This window comes from Aphanomyces invadans (genome assembly GCF_000520115.1).
Source record: "Aphanomyces invadans strain NJM9701 unplaced genomic scaffold supercont1.25, whole genome shotgun sequence".
Lineage (NCBI taxonomy): Eukaryota > Oomycota > Saprolegniomycetes > Saprolegniales > Verrucalvaceae > Aphanomyces > Aphanomyces invadans.
The window spans coordinates 824,513-838,930 of NW_008580170.1; the positions used below are offsets into that span (position 1 = coordinate 824,513).

The 14,418-nt window shown below is 54.6% G+C and overlaps 5 protein-coding genes across 8 annotated transcripts; 3 read left to right on the forward strand and 2 right to left on the reverse strand.

Annotated features, from left to right (window-relative positions):
* The first annotated feature begins 1,062 nt into the window (after positions 1-1,062).
* H310_10305 (hypothetical protein) lies at positions 1,063-1,812 on the forward strand. The gene is made up of 2 exons (XM_008876643.1): positions 1,063-1,142; positions 1,198-1,812. Exon 2 carries the CDS (start codon positions 1,415-1,417, stop codon positions 1,799-1,801), a length of 387 nt encoding a protein of 128 aa, XP_008874865.1. The 5' UTR covers positions 1,063-1,142; positions 1,198-1,414; the 3' UTR covers positions 1,802-1,812.
* A 52-nt stretch (positions 1,813-1,864) lies between these two features.
* On the forward strand, positions 1,865-4,591 carry H310_10306. 2 transcript variants are annotated; one of them, XM_008876644.1, is made up of 10 exons: positions 1,865-2,004; positions 2,069-2,202; positions 2,257-2,405; positions 2,455-2,730; positions 2,776-3,048; positions 3,113-3,303; positions 3,355-3,784; positions 3,840-4,132; positions 4,188-4,333; positions 4,375-4,591. In XM_008876644.1, exons 1-10 carry the CDS (start codon positions 1,880-1,882, stop codon positions 4,536-4,538), a joined length of 2,181 nt encoding a protein of 726 aa, XP_008874866.1. In that variant the 5' UTR covers positions 1,865-1,879; the 3' UTR covers positions 4,539-4,591. The 2 variants fall into 2 exon arrangements, with proteins under 2 accessions (XP_008874866.1, XP_008874867.1); XM_008876645.1 differs by having other exon boundaries at positions 2,461-2,730.
* A 98-nt stretch (positions 4,592-4,689) lies between these two features.
* On the forward strand, positions 4,690-7,364 carry H310_10307 (CMGC/CDK/CRK7 protein kinase). Of its 3 annotated transcripts, XM_008876646.1 has the most exons (8): positions 4,690-4,970; positions 5,040-5,176; positions 5,251-5,332; positions 5,483-5,573; positions 5,641-6,086; positions 6,331-6,461; positions 6,565-6,690; positions 6,738-7,364. In XM_008876646.1, the coding sequence occupies exons 1-8, from the start codon at positions 4,716-4,718 to the stop codon at positions 7,177-7,179; spliced, it is 1,710 nt and encodes a 569-aa protein (XP_008874868.1). In that variant the 5' UTR covers positions 4,690-4,715; the 3' UTR covers positions 7,180-7,364. The 3 variants fall into 3 exon arrangements, with proteins under 3 accessions (XP_008874868.1, XP_008874869.1, XP_008874870.1); XM_008876647.1 differs by having other exon boundaries at positions 4,690-5,176; XM_008876648.1 differs by lacking the exons at positions 4,690-4,970; positions 5,040-5,176; positions 5,251-5,332 and having other exon boundaries at positions 5,446-5,573.
* Positions 7,330-8,580, reverse strand: H310_10308 (hypothetical protein). Its single transcript, XM_008876649.1, has one exon. It carries the CDS (start codon positions 8,561-8,563, stop codon positions 7,439-7,441), a length of 1,125 nt encoding a protein of 374 aa, XP_008874871.1. The 5' UTR covers positions 8,564-8,580; the 3' UTR covers positions 7,330-7,438.
* A 1,597-nt stretch (positions 8,581-10,177) lies between these two features.
* On the reverse strand, positions 10,178-13,118 carry H310_10309 (hypothetical protein). Its single transcript, XM_008876650.1, has 12 exons — positions 12,824-13,118; positions 12,638-12,776; positions 12,510-12,585; positions 12,286-12,456; positions 11,862-12,239; positions 11,604-11,802; positions 11,341-11,552; positions 11,195-11,236; positions 11,036-11,144; positions 10,914-10,984; positions 10,370-10,860; positions 10,178-10,323 (listed from the first exon to the last, which is right to left on the reverse strand). Exons 1-12 carry the CDS (start codon positions 13,068-13,070, stop codon positions 10,221-10,223), a joined length of 2,238 nt encoding a protein of 745 aa, XP_008874872.1. The 5' UTR covers positions 13,071-13,118; the 3' UTR covers positions 10,178-10,220.
* Between the last annotated feature and the right edge of the window lie 1,300 nt (positions 13,119-14,418).

The window sequence follows — 14,418 nt, forward strand, 5'->3', positions numbered from 1 at the left end:
AAGTTGATGGCATGGCTGAGGCGTTTGCAGTCCACGGCAATGCACTCACGAGCTTTTCGGTGCCCGTCGCACATGCCACCGCCACGGTCCATTCGAGAGCATCCTTCCACAATGCACTGCCGGATGCCGCCGTGGGTGGCACACTTGCTTCCCCGTTGAACTCCTTTCGTGCAACCAGGGTGGATGCAGCGCTTGCCTCCACCGTGGGTTCTACACAGTCCCTTGCCTTGGCTGCTCTTGTCACAGCCGGGTTTGGTGCATCTCGCTCCTCCACCATGGGCTTTGCAAAGGCCTTGTGTCTGGGCAGCATTGCCGCACCCGTCGAATTTGCACACTTTGGCACCTCCGTGGCTCAAGCAATAGCTTCCACGACGTGCGCGTTTGGAGCAGCCATATACTTGACACACCATCGGAACTCCACGGTGTCTACGTACACTACTGTCCACCCCCAGCTTTTGACATGGCGCCACGTGTTCGTGGTCAGAGGACGAGCTTTCCGAGTCTGTGTAGCAGGGTTGCGAAGTCGGGTCCAACAACGCATCAAACACAGCAACGTCGAGGGCGGTAGAATCTTCTGTTGGAGGGAGGGGCCGGTTCACGATATACAACCAGCCTTGGACGTCATGAAGCAGCGACGAGTGCATGGGGGCGTCGCAGGACGGAAATGGGGCAAGGTTGATATGGCAAATTTAAAACTGTTGTGTGGTCTCTGCGGACAATCGTCGACGACCTCGAAATTCACGATTTCCACAACCTTGCTCAAGATCTTGGTGGAGAAATCCAATGCAATTTGCATTGAAAACGCCACCTTTTTGTATATGCTAGTTCAACATTAGACTAAAGTATGCTTGTTTCGTATGGTGTTTGGATGTGACATATTCGCACGTTTTTGGAGTTCGACAACTGAACGCTACAAAACTCAAATATTCGAGGGCTGAAACGATGCGGCGGAGTCGACCAATCAGACGCGAGGATACCGAATTTGATGGTTTGTCCCATCAAATTGGGCCAATCGAACGCATGATGACGTATCTCAGGCCGTGCCTCATCTGGTTATGTCAACGCGCCGACGCCGAAGGGACATGAAATCCGCACGGGTGTTGGACTTTGTCTCTGTCGACGTCTTTGAAAGCGACTGGGTGGTGAGATCCGCGACGACAACGGCACGATTCGCCGATAGCTGATTCGCCAGTATAGACTCAAAGGATCGGGAAAGGACAAGTTGGCTCAACACGCGTTCGACGCCACCACAAATGGCAAGGATTGCACAAAGACAAAGCCCGCGAAATGGCCCCCTCGCCTGCTCTGTTTGCGTGTGCAAGAGGACGCACGGAAGTCAAGGTCCCGTTGGCATAACTCGGTCATGCACATGGAGTGCTAGGGCGACGGACGCGAAACTTGAGGGGGTGCGATAATGCAGCTTGGACATAATCGCAGATTCATCGTCCGAGGAACGCCTCGGCCGGTCCCCTTAAGGATTGCTTCGAAGTCACAGCGACTGCACGAGTTGCGAAGCTCATTTTGTACACTTCAACGTGTTGGCACCTTCCGACGTGCGCATCGCTCATTCAAACCATCGGACACTTTCCGCGTTTTAGAACTCGTCGCGGTGCCGCAGTGTGACTCTCTTGCAAGTAGTGCAAACGAGGCATGCGGCCCCGGTCAAGTCGATTGCGCGGTGCACATATTCCGAACCCGCTCGTTGAATGGAGCATCGACCGCACGGGGAGAAAGCGTCGTGGTGCTCGCATTCAAGACGTTCTTGCATGCTGCCGACGCCGCGTGTCACGTCGACACATGACTTCCTTCGGCACGTGTAACCGACAATTGTTGGGCGGGTGAAACTGCCACACCCATTCCAATCGTTGCAAGTTGGCCGATGGCGTATTTCAGCAACAAGCAAGCATGCGTGTGGCACGGCGGGTACAAGCTAGCGCATCCGGAGCCTGCCTCCGACGCTACGATGGGGTACAGCGGTGCCGCGGCCGCGGTGCTTCATGACAAGTAAGAATGCCTTCTGCATCTTCCTTCAAAGCATCCCCGCCGATGGAGTCGCATTCATGAGCAGGGCATTGGTCGTGGGTGGGCGTGATTTGCTGGGGGAGAGATTGCATGAAAAGTCGCTTGTGATCCTCTTCGACATGAATCAAGAACGAATCGTGTACGACTACGACGTCGTTGGCGCCATGTCTCGTCGAATCGGTCGGCCACGTTTGTTCGCCGCCTTGTCACGTGCTCACAGAGCGCAATGTGTAGGCCATGCCGTGGCCGCCCTGCCATCGACTGAATCCTGGTTTGTGTTTGGCGGCGAGCTCTTGGCCGATGAAGATAATTCCAGATTGCTTCAACCACTCGGGGATCTGCACCGAGTCACGTACGCCAACCATGTTGCTCGCATTGAAAAGGTAATACCGCGATGTGCGGCGAGGCGGATGGAGACTAACGCGTGGGCAGCTACAGCTCAAGGACGGCCCCGTCGCGCGGGCATGGCATACGCTGACTACCATCCGATATCGCCCTCCGCAGGACGCTCCCCCGACCCTCAAGGGAAAGCAAGCGTCTATCTCAACGATTCAAGTTTCGGAGCTCGACGATGCCCTACTCCTTCTAGGGGGGAAAAATGGTGGGAAAGACGTGTGGGTGTTTCAATATGAAAAGGTTGCGCCTGTCGACGACGGCGACTCGAACGCAGCCGACACGAATAATGCCCCGAAGTGGTCCAAGATGCAGGTAGACCTGCAAAAGCGCTCATTGTCACGCAATGAATTCCTCTAGACGGACGGAGCATCTCCTTTGCCCCTTGCGTACCATACATGCCATGCTGTGGGTGACGGAACGAAAGTGGCTGTCGTGGGGGGCGTGCGTGACGGGGTGTTTTCCGACGCGCTTTCAATATTGGATGTGCTGACGGGCACATGGACGACGCTGGTGCAGTCGCCGTTGCTTCAGCGAAGCTGTCATTCCACTGCATTCGTGCATGCTCCGACGTCGGTTGTTAGCGGTCCATCCTCCGAGGCCTTCGCCTCTCTCTTTCCTCGATTGCCAGCGGTACGTATCCGTGCAGCAACACACCGTGAACGCCATGGTTGAATTTTCCTAATCGCGTTCGTAGCCACCCCCCGAGGCTCCATCCAAACCTAGCGACATGGTCCCAGCATGCACGGATTCATTCGCAGGCCTCGACTGCCTTGTTGTGTTCGGTGGCATCACTCCCGAAGAAGTCGCTCCCCTTGACTGCTTCGTCGCGATCGACCCAGTCGCTGGAGCTGTTGTGCGTGTCGATGGCCATTTGGCCTTGAGCAGGTGCATCCGCAAGATCATTTGAACGCCAGCACCTGACTAGACTGGTCGTAGCCACATGGGCCAGGCAGTGGCAGCGTCGACGGACCGGCGCAAACTGTTTGTGTTTGGGGGAACCCATGCGACATCGCATGCGTGGCTCGATACAACGATGTGCGTGGACTTGTGGACATACCAACATGACCCGCTTCCCCCTCCTCCCTTGGAGCGCATGCGGACGGTGGAATACTCGAATGGAGACGTGTATTTGGGCGAATTGAATGACGCCAACTTGCGCCACGGCCTCGGAACATGCACGTACGCCACAGGAGATGCCTACGAAGGGCACTGGGCAGACGATCTGTGGGCTGGCCAAGGGCGGTGGGAGGCGACCGATGGCCAAGTATACGTCGGATCGTTTTGCGCGAACCAGCGCCATGGCAGTGGCCTGTGGACGTGTAGTCCCAGGTTGGCATCGGCTTCAACGCCTGGCAAGTTGATCGAAGTACTGTGCTCCAGAATGCAGTCGAAGTTGGTGTTGATGGATTGAATACGCGTAGGTGTCATACGACGGACCGTGGGCGCGTGGCCGTCGGCATGGAAGCGATGGCGTCGTGATGTATTCGAACGGCGCCACGTTGAAAGGCGCGTGGGTCGACGATGTCCTGCAAGCTTCGACGGTTGTCATTGAATCGTATGTGGATCGAGGTGGAAAGCTCGTGGGGCTGTACGAAGGTGCAGTCGACGACACGGCACTCCATGCCCCGCACGGCCAAGGTCGCTTTGAATCACGTGGGTACCCGAAATGCGGTGAAATGTACTCGGGTAGCTGGGCGCATGGCAAACGTGAGGGGTACGTACGCATCGGGACGACGTTGGGATTTTCTCACGGGGGTATGGGCGTCCAGGCAAGGCATGTGCATGGCGTTTGATGGCACGGTATACATGGGCGAGTGGAAGAACGGGAAGCGAAATGGGATGGGCGCGTGCGACTATGCCAAAACGCGAGATCGATATGAGGGCAAATGGGTTGGCGATGTGCGCTGCGGTCTTGGTGCGTTTTTGCTGCTATCGTTGTTTGACCAACACATGCAGGAACGTGCACGTATGCCGCGGGGTTCGTGTACGAAGGACAGTGGACTCATGACAAGCGCCACGGAGACGGACGATGTACCTACAAAGACGGAACTTTCTATCAAGGCCACTGGGAGAACGACGAGTTCTGTGGCGACGGCGCGCTCATCTTGCCGTCTGCTTGATCGACAGGCATGAAATGTGGTTGCCAAAACACGCAGTGCCAATTCTGGCGACATTTGTTAATTTTCAATGTATTTGAATTTTATACAAATTTGAATATGTTTTGATCAAAATTCAAACTCTAATGCTCTTGTTTTGTCAATTTTGAATTCATTTTTCACAAGCTGTGGTGAACTACCATGTCGGAGACACCGCCGCCGCCGCCGTCTCCAGCTGTGCTAGTCGACGATGACTTGGGGTATGTTGGAGAAGCTCCTCCGACCAGATTGCGCGAAGAAAGCTCTCCACCACCTCCACCTCCATCAGAGACCCCGCCTCCACCACCTGACCTTTCATCGTCGGCAAATCCCAACGATACACTGGACGACGCATTCGAATCATCGCACGATCTTGTCAGTCGGGTGGACGAGCTAGAGGGCGTAAGTCGACTGGCGGTGAGTCTCATTTACACGTCTGGTTGGATGTGCATGATGCGAAGCGGAGTGTAACTGGAGTACGTTCAGAGTGTGAATTTGAGTGTAACATCGTCGCCGCCACCACAGCCACCACAACCTGCGATAAGTCCCCCAGCATCTCGATGGCACTTGGGTCTGATTGAGAACTACACTATCATCGACAAGGTCGGTTCGGGCACATACGGGTACGATCATATTCCGAGCCGTGTACACCCAAGCAGAACACCCTCTCCTCATGCGCGTTCTCTCTCATGCGCAGTGAAGTGTACAAATGCCAACACAAAATCACCAAGGACATCGTCGCGCTCAAGAAACTGCGCCAGGACGTCGAGAAGAACGGGGTATGCTTCGCCCATGTCTCGTGGTTTCCAATTGCTTCACTTGGTGTCGTCTTCCCTCTGCATTATTCGCGTCAATGCTCGAGTTTTCTCGTTGACTCCATTCAAGATGACCGACATGTGCACATCAATGTGTCCATGTTTCCAATCTAGTTTCCTGTGACGTCGATTCGCGAAATGAAGATCCTAAAGCAACTAAAGCACCCGAACATTGTCGAGCTCAAGGAGATCGTGTCGAAGCCAGGTGCGAATGCGCGTTTTTCAAAATCGTACCACTGGCCGTGCCTGAATCTCAACCAGTTCCTTCGTAGATCCGCCGAAAGACGGCAAGAAACCACCCTTGTACTTTGCATTCGAATACATGGAGCACGATCTGTCGGGGCTCCTCACCCACGAGAAGGTCCCGAAATTTTCCCGAACGCAGATACAATGCTATATGCGCCAGCTTTTGTACGGCATTGCGTTCATGCACGGCCAGAAGATTATGCACCGCGATATCAAGGCGTCCAACCTCCTCCTCAACAACGCGGGCATGCTCAAGATTGCCGACTTTGGCCTCAGTCGGTACTGGACCGAGGCAAATGCGCGCAGTGGCCGCTACACAAACAAAGTGGTCACGCTCTGGTATCGCCCACCCGAACTCCTCATGGGTAGCACCTCGTACGATTACTCGATCGACATGTGGTCCGTCGGGTGCATCTTTGCCGAGCTGTTACTCGGCCGGGCACCGCTGCAAGGCCGAAACGAACTCGAGCAGGTATCACGTGTGTGGCGATTTTTTGTGTGTCGCCGGAATCGCTCGAAGAGTTGTGAGTTTGATTTTTCATGGGGTCGACGGATGGATGTCTCGTTGATAATGTGAGAGGATTTCGCGATGAAGCTACGAAATTGTGTCGGTGGGAGTGATTTGCTTGTGGATTTTTGCGTGGTGCATTTTTGAACCTCAAGAAGGACTTGGTCGAGATGTCACCGTGCTTGAAATGACGCTTCGTTTTACGTAGTTGCAATGCATTTACGGGTTGGTGGGGGTTCCAACCAAGGAAAACTGGCCAACGTACGACAAACTGCCGAACGCGAACGTATTTACACCGGATGCCAAGCACGTGTGTCTATTGGCCGAGCGCTTCAAAGAGTACGTGGCATCGATGGCCCATTTCTTGCAGCGCCACGGCGATGAGATCTCGTCTGAGTGATACCTTTATGCGTCGTTAACGGACTTTGTGTGTGTGTGGTAGATTTCCAAGCACTACGGTCGACTTGTTGGCCAAGATGCTGACGCTGGACCCTGCGCAACGCATCACGGCGCTGGATGCGCTGGACCACGAGTACTTTTGGAAAACGCCCACGTGCAAACCCAAGGAGTACGGTGCCATGCGTTGCACTGTCGTTATGGGATCATGCATTGTAGTTTGCCCAAGTTTCCCGTGGCGTCGACCCACGAGTACCAGTCGAAGAAACGTCATGCAGAAAATCAAAAACTGGCGCCCCCTGCGCCACTGCCACCCGCGACAACCTCCTCGCAGCCACACAATCCCCCTTCGGCCAAGCGCCCTATGTTGACGCATCCACACGGGGGCAGTACCAGCCATCATGTCTCGACCAGTTCGAGCGGAAGCCGAGATCACCACACCAGCAGAGGCGGGTCGTCCAGTCACCAACCGACCTCGAATCACTCTCACCACCATCACCAATATCATCACCACCACCACCACGGTGGCAGCAGAGATGGTTACCGTGACCACGGCAACTATGCAAGCGACGGGCGCCCTCTGCAGCGCTACAACCTGCACGAAGATACGAAACGTCGCCAGCGCCGCAGCCAGTCCAGGGAACATCCTCCACAGCATTGATAATGCTACCCACGAGATGTAGCAGCAGTCGATGGTTCGGCGGCGTAAACCGATGGGAACGAAAGAAGCTGGCACTCGTGGCACCTTTTTTCCAAAAGTTTTGCCCTAATTAGCTGCTTGCTTGTCATTTAAAAGCATTTAAGGAGTAAGTCCATTAAACAAGTATAAATGTTTTGATTGGTGAATTCATAACGAATGCACACGTTTGATTGGCTGTGAGTGCCTACTGATAAATAACATCAACTCATCAAGTCCGTGGCTACGCGGTCATGGCAGAGCTGAGGCGGACGATATCTTCGACATTTTGCACCTTGTGGAGCGTCGTGGCGAGGATTGAGCGGACGTCGACTGCTGTCGGCGACGTCACTTGGGTCTGTAGACTTGACGATGCAAACGTGAGTTTGCACGTCACGTTCGTTTTCTTGAGGAACTTGCAAATGGTCGCGAAGGGCACTTGGGTGACGTCGATGCCGTTCACGGACAAAAGTTGATCGCCAATCGAGATAGATGAAATGCCGAGCGCTTCACTCTTTCCGGTCAGTCGCTTCACACGAGCTCCTAAGACGAGGCTGGGAGGCTCCTCGACGGCAGGCTCCAACGACACCCCAAGGCGATCACCAGGGTTCCAGAGGACGCTGTGCACGACGGGCTCGGAGGTGCTGTTCGTGTGCCGCATCTCCACTTGTAATGCCGCCAACTGTCCCGACAGCTCACGCAATTCAGCACCGAGTTCGTCCGGGTCGGCGGCACTCATCCAGGATGAAAACGACTTGGGGCTGCTCACGGCGCTGTATGTGGACGACGACGTCGACGTGCCGCTGCTCATGCTGATCGATTTAAGTTTGTCCACCGACTCCCATGACGAGTTTCGCGGGATGTTGCCTCGAATTTCGAACGACGGGAGGTTCAAGTCCGACGCCGAGTGTCGCAGGATGGAAGCATCGGTGGGACGAGTTGTGATAGCTGTGGAAGTAGACGAACGTAGGTCCAACGACATGGATTTCTTGAGAACATTGACGCTGTGGTCGGGAAGGCGATGGCGACGTGCCATTTCGGCAGGAAAGAGGCCATCGCCACCTTTCATGTACACACTTGGGGGATATGCATCGACAAGGGCATTCAAATGCACTCCAGGAAGTTTGGATGCGATCGCGACATGCAATGGTAACATGCCGGACAGGTTTTTCACCTCACAGCCCTCGGGGTAGACTCGCAAGAGAACGTGCAGCGTGTCAAGGGGTACTGTCGGTTCAGTGCACGCCCAGTGCAGCGGCAGCATTCCAAACTCATCCGGGATCATGACGCAATGTGGGACGTTCTCGGCCAAGTCAATCAGCTCATGCCATTCGCCTTCTTCGGCGCGTTTGACAGCGAGGTGCTCCATGGTAATGCAAAAACGTGGAATGGCGCAACGACAAAACGGCGGCAGATTGCATGTGAAATCGAGAAACCTCTATAAATACATACCATGTTGATGGGTTCACCATACGTCAAACCCAACCAACGTTTTTTCGAGAATAACGTGCTGTGTGATGTGCAGTGGGCAAGAGCCCACAGAAAAGCACGACGGTGCGAGTCCCAGTACCCACGGCGCGTGGCCCATTAAAGCTGCTGTTGCATGTCTAGGCTGCTCCATGTAGCTTTTGAGCGCGAATCCATACCTTGTTGTGACATTTTACATTGAAGATGTCCAGCTGTATCCTGAAGCCACGTGGTTCGAAATTCATTGCTTCTGCTCCGTGTTTTGGCTGTAACGTGACTGTTCACGAGGGAGGGCTATGACCAGCGAGGTTAAGTCGCGGGGGGGCCAGTCGAAGGGTGGGAGCGTGGGTTTTCATCGGTGCATAAAATCAACTGTTTTGTTCCAGCACTTGGTTTAACGCATTCCACTGAGGTGTTGATAAATCTGAGATCCACGTGAGACTCCATAACCTGTCAAAATATATATTTGGACAGGTAGGAGCCAGTTGCGTGGAACTTTACTTCCACAGCCAGGACACCAGTTACGTGGCGTCGGTCAGCTGTCGTTCCGATGTTTGTGGGTGCGTCTCATGTGGTGGCAGGTTTCCGAAGCCTCGAGTCTCTGTAATGCCTCGCGACGTGCTTGGACAGTGCCGGTCAAACCCCAGAGGAACTGAGCCAGGGCTACCAACCTCCTGTGACGTACAAGTCCTCTATTGAGGAGTTCTGTTGACTACTGACCTTTGATTGGCTGAAATGCAGGGTAAAATGATACGTTTGATTGGCTGGAAGGCGTTGATTGTTTGCAACATGGCCGATTGACCAGCGTCCGCAAAGCGGCTGTACACGTGAATTCAGCACCGTTGGCGATATGAACTCGAGTCGACACGCGCACGTTCTCGCTCGAGAAACGTGAATTCAAGGGGCAAATGGGCGTCTGACTGTGGATAGAACCTGTGTGAAGAGCGCACTGGCTATTGTGACGGGATGAGTCTCCCTGCAGAGTGTATCCGACGAACAAGCAGGCCATAGTCCCGAATCCTGTGCCGCGTCGAAAATTTGGCGCCATTTGGAATCCGTAGCAAGATCCGTCGAGTGAACAATGCACCGTCGCACACATGTTCATGTTCCTGCGTAAATGCATATTTTGATCCGTCGGTGGCCCAGCGACAAGCGATTCGAACCGCAGGGGCGTGCACAGTACCTTTTAAACAAATACACTGTGAAAATGGATATTTGTCTCCCGACTGCATCAAACGCAATTATTCACTGGCCAGTCAAGGCCACACCATGTGTGTCGCACGTGGTCAAGCAAACGAGTGACTGGATGGACGTGCCCCCCCCCGCAGGGGGCGTCGTCCCTTCGAGGGGGTGATAGCGGATGATGTGGGATGCATGGGAGGGAGAGGTGATCATGGCCTCTGTAGAGCGAAAGGATGCCACCACCAAGATCGGACAAGCGCGATCTTCGGGGGGGAGAGTGGGGCGCGCTTCACGAACGGCAGTACGCGATACCTGCCGACGCCAAAACCATAAACGAAAAGTACAGCATGTATGAAGCCGCAACAAATCGTCGGCAGCTAGACAAAGCTGCGCAACCGGGCTTCGATCCAGTCCACCGACTTGAACTTGATCTGTTTGGCAAAGTATTCACGGCCGTAAAACGTCGCAATCGCCAACAACCTACGATCGCATTGGGAATGCGCGACATCACGAGCGATCGAATTACCGAAATCCCACAATCGATGCGACGAGGACGTCAAACATGGCGTCCAAGGACATGTTGAGCATGGAGCTGCTCACAAGCATCTGCACTTGCAACTCGGAGCTCGTGCTCGCGACAATGAGAGACCGCGCCATGAGCGCCGGCGCCATCCCAAAGTAGCTCCAGTACCAAATCGGAGACATGTCGTTGTATCCGACGCACACGCCCGAGAAGAGGAAGCCGACCCCGAGCACCATGAACAGGACGCTGTACACGACGGGGGTGCGGTGGCTCACGGAGCATGCAAAGCACACGATGCTCTGCCATGCCAACGTACTCAAGATGAAAATGAGGTAGAGCGATAAGATGGACCGCGCGGAGAGACCGTTCCAGTTGTGCAGGACGAGCGCCACCGTCATGAGGACGATCGAGTTGACCACGCCTTCAAACGTCTCAATGAGAAAGGCCGCGTATACGTAAGGGTAGTAGCTGATCGCGTTGGACTTGCGCTCGAGCTACAATGTGTGAGCGACAGACTGGCGTCGCCGTCCACGATGGCAAGGCGCACCAGGAGCAACGGACGCTCGACAAAGTACTCGGGGACGTTGTTCAGGTATTCCGTCACGAGGCCGTACGCGCCTAGACACAACAAACGAACGTGAGGATAGAACTTGGCAAGTGTCGACGGACTGATCGTGAAGAGCAGCATGACATTCTGGTACAGCAGCCCGTAATGACGAATGATCTGCTTGTCGGTGGGAGTAAGCCGCGGGTCGTTTGTGAGTTCGCTCAGCGGCGTCTGGCATAACGAGCGATTCATACATGTTGAGACTGGACTTGGCCACTTACGTAGCTAAAGGCGGTCGTGATGACGATCGCTACCGCTACAATCTGCACAGGATGGTGCATGAGCCAGCAGCAATCTACTCAAGTGCCGACTCGGGCACCAACACGCAACAGGACAAACGCCTCGACCATGTAGACGGCAACGTTACCTGGCCAATCTTGAAGACCAAGTCGACCTTTTTCCCGTACAGGCGACTGTACCGCCGCTCAAAACAAGTCCATGTCTGGACATGAAGCCACGACTGCTTTGGCACCTTGTACACTCGGCCGACGGGGACGTCCGTGTAGCGCGCGACGGCTTGCATGAGCGCGGCAAAGTACTTACTTTGCTTCCAGTGGTCCAAGAACGGCGACGAGTCACCTACCAAGGGCACGACAGCCTTGTCAACGAATGCCAAAGAACTGTACGTACTCGTCGCGACTTGAACCATCGATGCTGATTTCGTCCATTCTTTTTCGGGGTCCAGCCCGAGCGCGTCAATGATAAAGTCCGCGGGGTTGATGTAGTCCTCGGGCTTGATCGCGAGGTTTCCGACGGCCGCCAAGTGTGTCTTGGCTTCGAGGGACGGCCCGCAGTAGATGAGGAAGCCGCCTCGGTCCATCAGCACGACCTAAGGGGAGTTGAAATGATCAAAAACACCTGACGTGGTGCTCGGTGTAGGCACCGCACATCGTGAAACAGGTCATAGATTTCAGCACGGGGCTGATGGATGGTCGAGACAACGGTGAGCCCTTGCTGGATCGCAAGCGACGCCAGCATTTGCACAAGCAAAAGCGACGACGTTGAGTCCAAACCACTCGTGGGTTCGTCGAGGATGAGCACTGACGGAAGACGAAGGAGCTCCGTGGCAATGGAAAGCCGACGTTTTTGACCGCCAGACAGGCCCTTGATCCCGCTGATGAGCCCTCCAATGACCGTGTTGGCTGCGTCGTCCAGCTGCACGACGTGCAGGATCGTCTGGACGCGGGAGATTTTCTCCCGAAGCGTCATCGAGTCGGGAAGACGGAGGTAAGCGGAAAAGAGCAAGCTCTCGCGCACTGTCATCGTCTACTCCGTCGGGTGTGTACCAGGTTGGCGCCGACCTCTTGCTCACCTCAATAAACGTGTCTGTTTGCTCGACATAGCCTTGCGACGACATGAATACATCGTAGTCTTTTGGCGGCGTCAATTCGTGGTTGAGCATGCGGTATCCATGGTAGCTCCCACTGAAGACGCGACCACTCACCAGATTGAGCAACGTGGTCTTTCCCGACCCGGACGGCCCCTAGCCACGCAAGTGTCAACTCTCGTGCCACCTCGAGCCACACACGACTCTACCATAATGGCGGTGAGCCGCCCTGGGTGAAATGTTCCCGACGCGTCGTGCATGATTTGTTTTTCAGGGGCGCCTTTCCTATCGAGGCCATGACGCAACGGCACATTCGTGTGGCAAGGGAAAGGTCTACCTCGATGTTTCTTGGACAAAGTATGACAAATATGCAAACGAGATGGTGCATGGGCCAGCGGTGGGCGATTTGTCCATGGCATGGCCCATGAGTGTGCCTTGACTTGGCGGCAACGACTTGCGCTCTCGAGTCGTTACAGCTATCCCGGAGGTCAATTCACGCATCCGCCACAACGGATCGACGTACCAAGTTGAGAAATCTCCGCGCGTACGTGCAAGTGAAAGATGTGGCTGCGGTAGAACGCGTACAACGAGCAGAGACAAATGCCAAACACGGTAAAAAAACTCACACCAAGTAGGACGTCGCTGTACTGTGTTTCAACCAATGCGAGCTCCAACTGCCGCGCCGACCCGACGTCCAAGACGAGCTCATACGCTTTTGCGTTGGAGAGCGAGCAGTTGGCGAACGCCAGCGCATTTGTCAGCTGGTCCATGCCGCCGTCGCCCCCGTGGATTGAAAAGACACACGATCCAAATCCAACCACAACGTTCAGTGTCCGGTTAATTTATCCGGTTCGGTTCCTTTTGAAACTGTCCATGTGATTACACTGTGACAGGGTGCGGGCGATGCCGCGCTCGCGATCAAGTGGCGCGATTCTGAGTTCCCAAGACGATCTAATTGATCAGGTAGTGTTTGGCAAGTGCTGCAGCAGCGCGCAGACAGCCTCTAGAAAGTCGTATGCACCACGGAGTTGCTGGCGTTAAGGTGCATGAGCCTATACACAAACAAACATCAGTCGTTCTGCTCGAAAGACTCGCCTCGACGGCCGACAAGCACACGAACGATCCTATTGCTATGAATACGCCTGGCTATATATGGTCCATCGCTTGAGCGCGTGCTGTGGAGATGGCGGGACAGAATTGTGTCTGTCTCGGCGCAACGACGCCAAAATCAACTGGGTGTTGCCGACGTGACGATAGGCGCTGTTGTTCGCGGGGGTACCGAAGAGTACTCCACCGTTGTCAGACAGACTTGCACAGTGGCGCCATGGACACTTGTCAGTGTGCCGTTAATGCATCTCTTTCGAGTCGAATTTAAACCGACGAACGAGTCCATGCGCAGCTGGGCTGCACCAGCCCAGCGTCACCCAGTCTGTGATGGTCACAATCAGAATTTGGATTCCGCTCATGTCTCTTAGTCGTCCTACAATGCCCTAAATAGCAGGTTCTTCTAGCTAGTCGTACATGTACGTTCGGCGGATGGATGGGGGAATGTGATGCCGCCGCCAGCGAGACGTTCTGGGCTGGTTTTGCGGAATACCTCGCCATTTTCATCCAGCCTTTTTGATGCCGCACAGTGAAGTGGCAAGCCTTTGAGTTGCTGCGACTACTTGGCCCTAAGTGGCGTCCGAACACCAACTCAACGTTCCTACGAATTGCATGGAGCAATAACTCATTGTACGTATTTGACCGACGAGGACTGGCGTACATCTCAAAGACTGGGAGCCAAGCTTGCAGGTAGTTGTGGCCCAGCGAGTTATTGTATCCTACACCATAAAGCACCTCATTCATGAAGCAGTCCACGAGCACAACCAAATGTACGAACTAGCGGAACGCGGTGGGACCAGCCGCAGCGTCCATAATGACTGCGATGCAGTTGTGGTGAAAATTTCTAGGTATATGCCTAAGTCAGAACTGAAAGGATGGAAATGCGGTGGCATGTACTTGTACTATTGCGCGATCCCCTCCGTGGACTGCGGAAATTCGTATTGAGACGGTCCGCCACGCTGAATAGGGCTCACCGTCATGACCGACCCATTCGACAAGGTCAAGCCCATCCAA

Excerpts from the sequence above, each read along its gene's own strand:
- H310_10305 (XM_008876643.1), top strand. The coding sequence starts at position 1,415 with ATGCAGCTTGGACATAATCGCAGATTCATCGTCCGAGGAACGCCTCGG.
- H310_10306 (XM_008876644.1), top strand. The coding sequence starts at position 1,880 with ATGGCGTATTTCAGCAACAAGCAAGCATGCGTGTGGCACGGCGGGTAC. Across the intron at positions 3,049-3,112 it reads TCTTTCCTCGATTGCCAGCG|CCACCCCCCGAGGCTCCATC; the intron begins GTACGTATCCGT and ends TCGCGTTCGTAG. Across the intron at positions 3,785-3,839 it reads CGCCTGGCAAGTTGATCGAA|GTGTCATACGACGGACCGTG; the intron begins GTACTGTGCTCC and ends GAATACGCGTAG.
- H310_10307 (XM_008876646.1), top strand. The coding sequence starts at position 4,716 with ATGTCGGAGACACCGCCGCCGCCGCCGTCTCCAGCTGTGCTAGTCGAC. Across the intron at positions 4,971-5,039 it reads AGGGCGTAAGTCGACTGGCG|AGTGTGAATTTGAGTGTAAC; the intron begins GTGAGTCTCATT and ends GAGTACGTTCAG. Across the intron at positions 6,087-6,330 it reads GCCGAAACGAACTCGAGCAG|TTGCAATGCATTTACGGGTT; the intron begins GTATCACGTGTG and ends CGTTTTACGTAG.
- H310_10308 (XM_008876649.1), bottom strand. The coding sequence starts at position 8,563 with ATGGAGCACCTCGCTGTCAAACGCGCCGAAGAAGGCGAATGGCATGAG.
- H310_10309 (XM_008876650.1), bottom strand. The coding sequence starts at position 13,070 with ATGGACCAGCTGACAAATGCGCTGGCGTTCGCCAACTGCTCGCTCTCC. Across the intron at positions 12,777-12,823 it reads CGCGGAGATTTCTCAACTTG|CTGTAACGACTCGAGAGCGC; the intron begins GTACGTCGATCC and ends CCTCCGGGATAG. Across the intron at positions 11,145-11,194 it reads TCACGACCGCCTTTAGCTAC|ACGCCGCTGAGCGAACTCAC; the intron begins GTAAGTGGCCAA and ends TCGTTATGCCAG.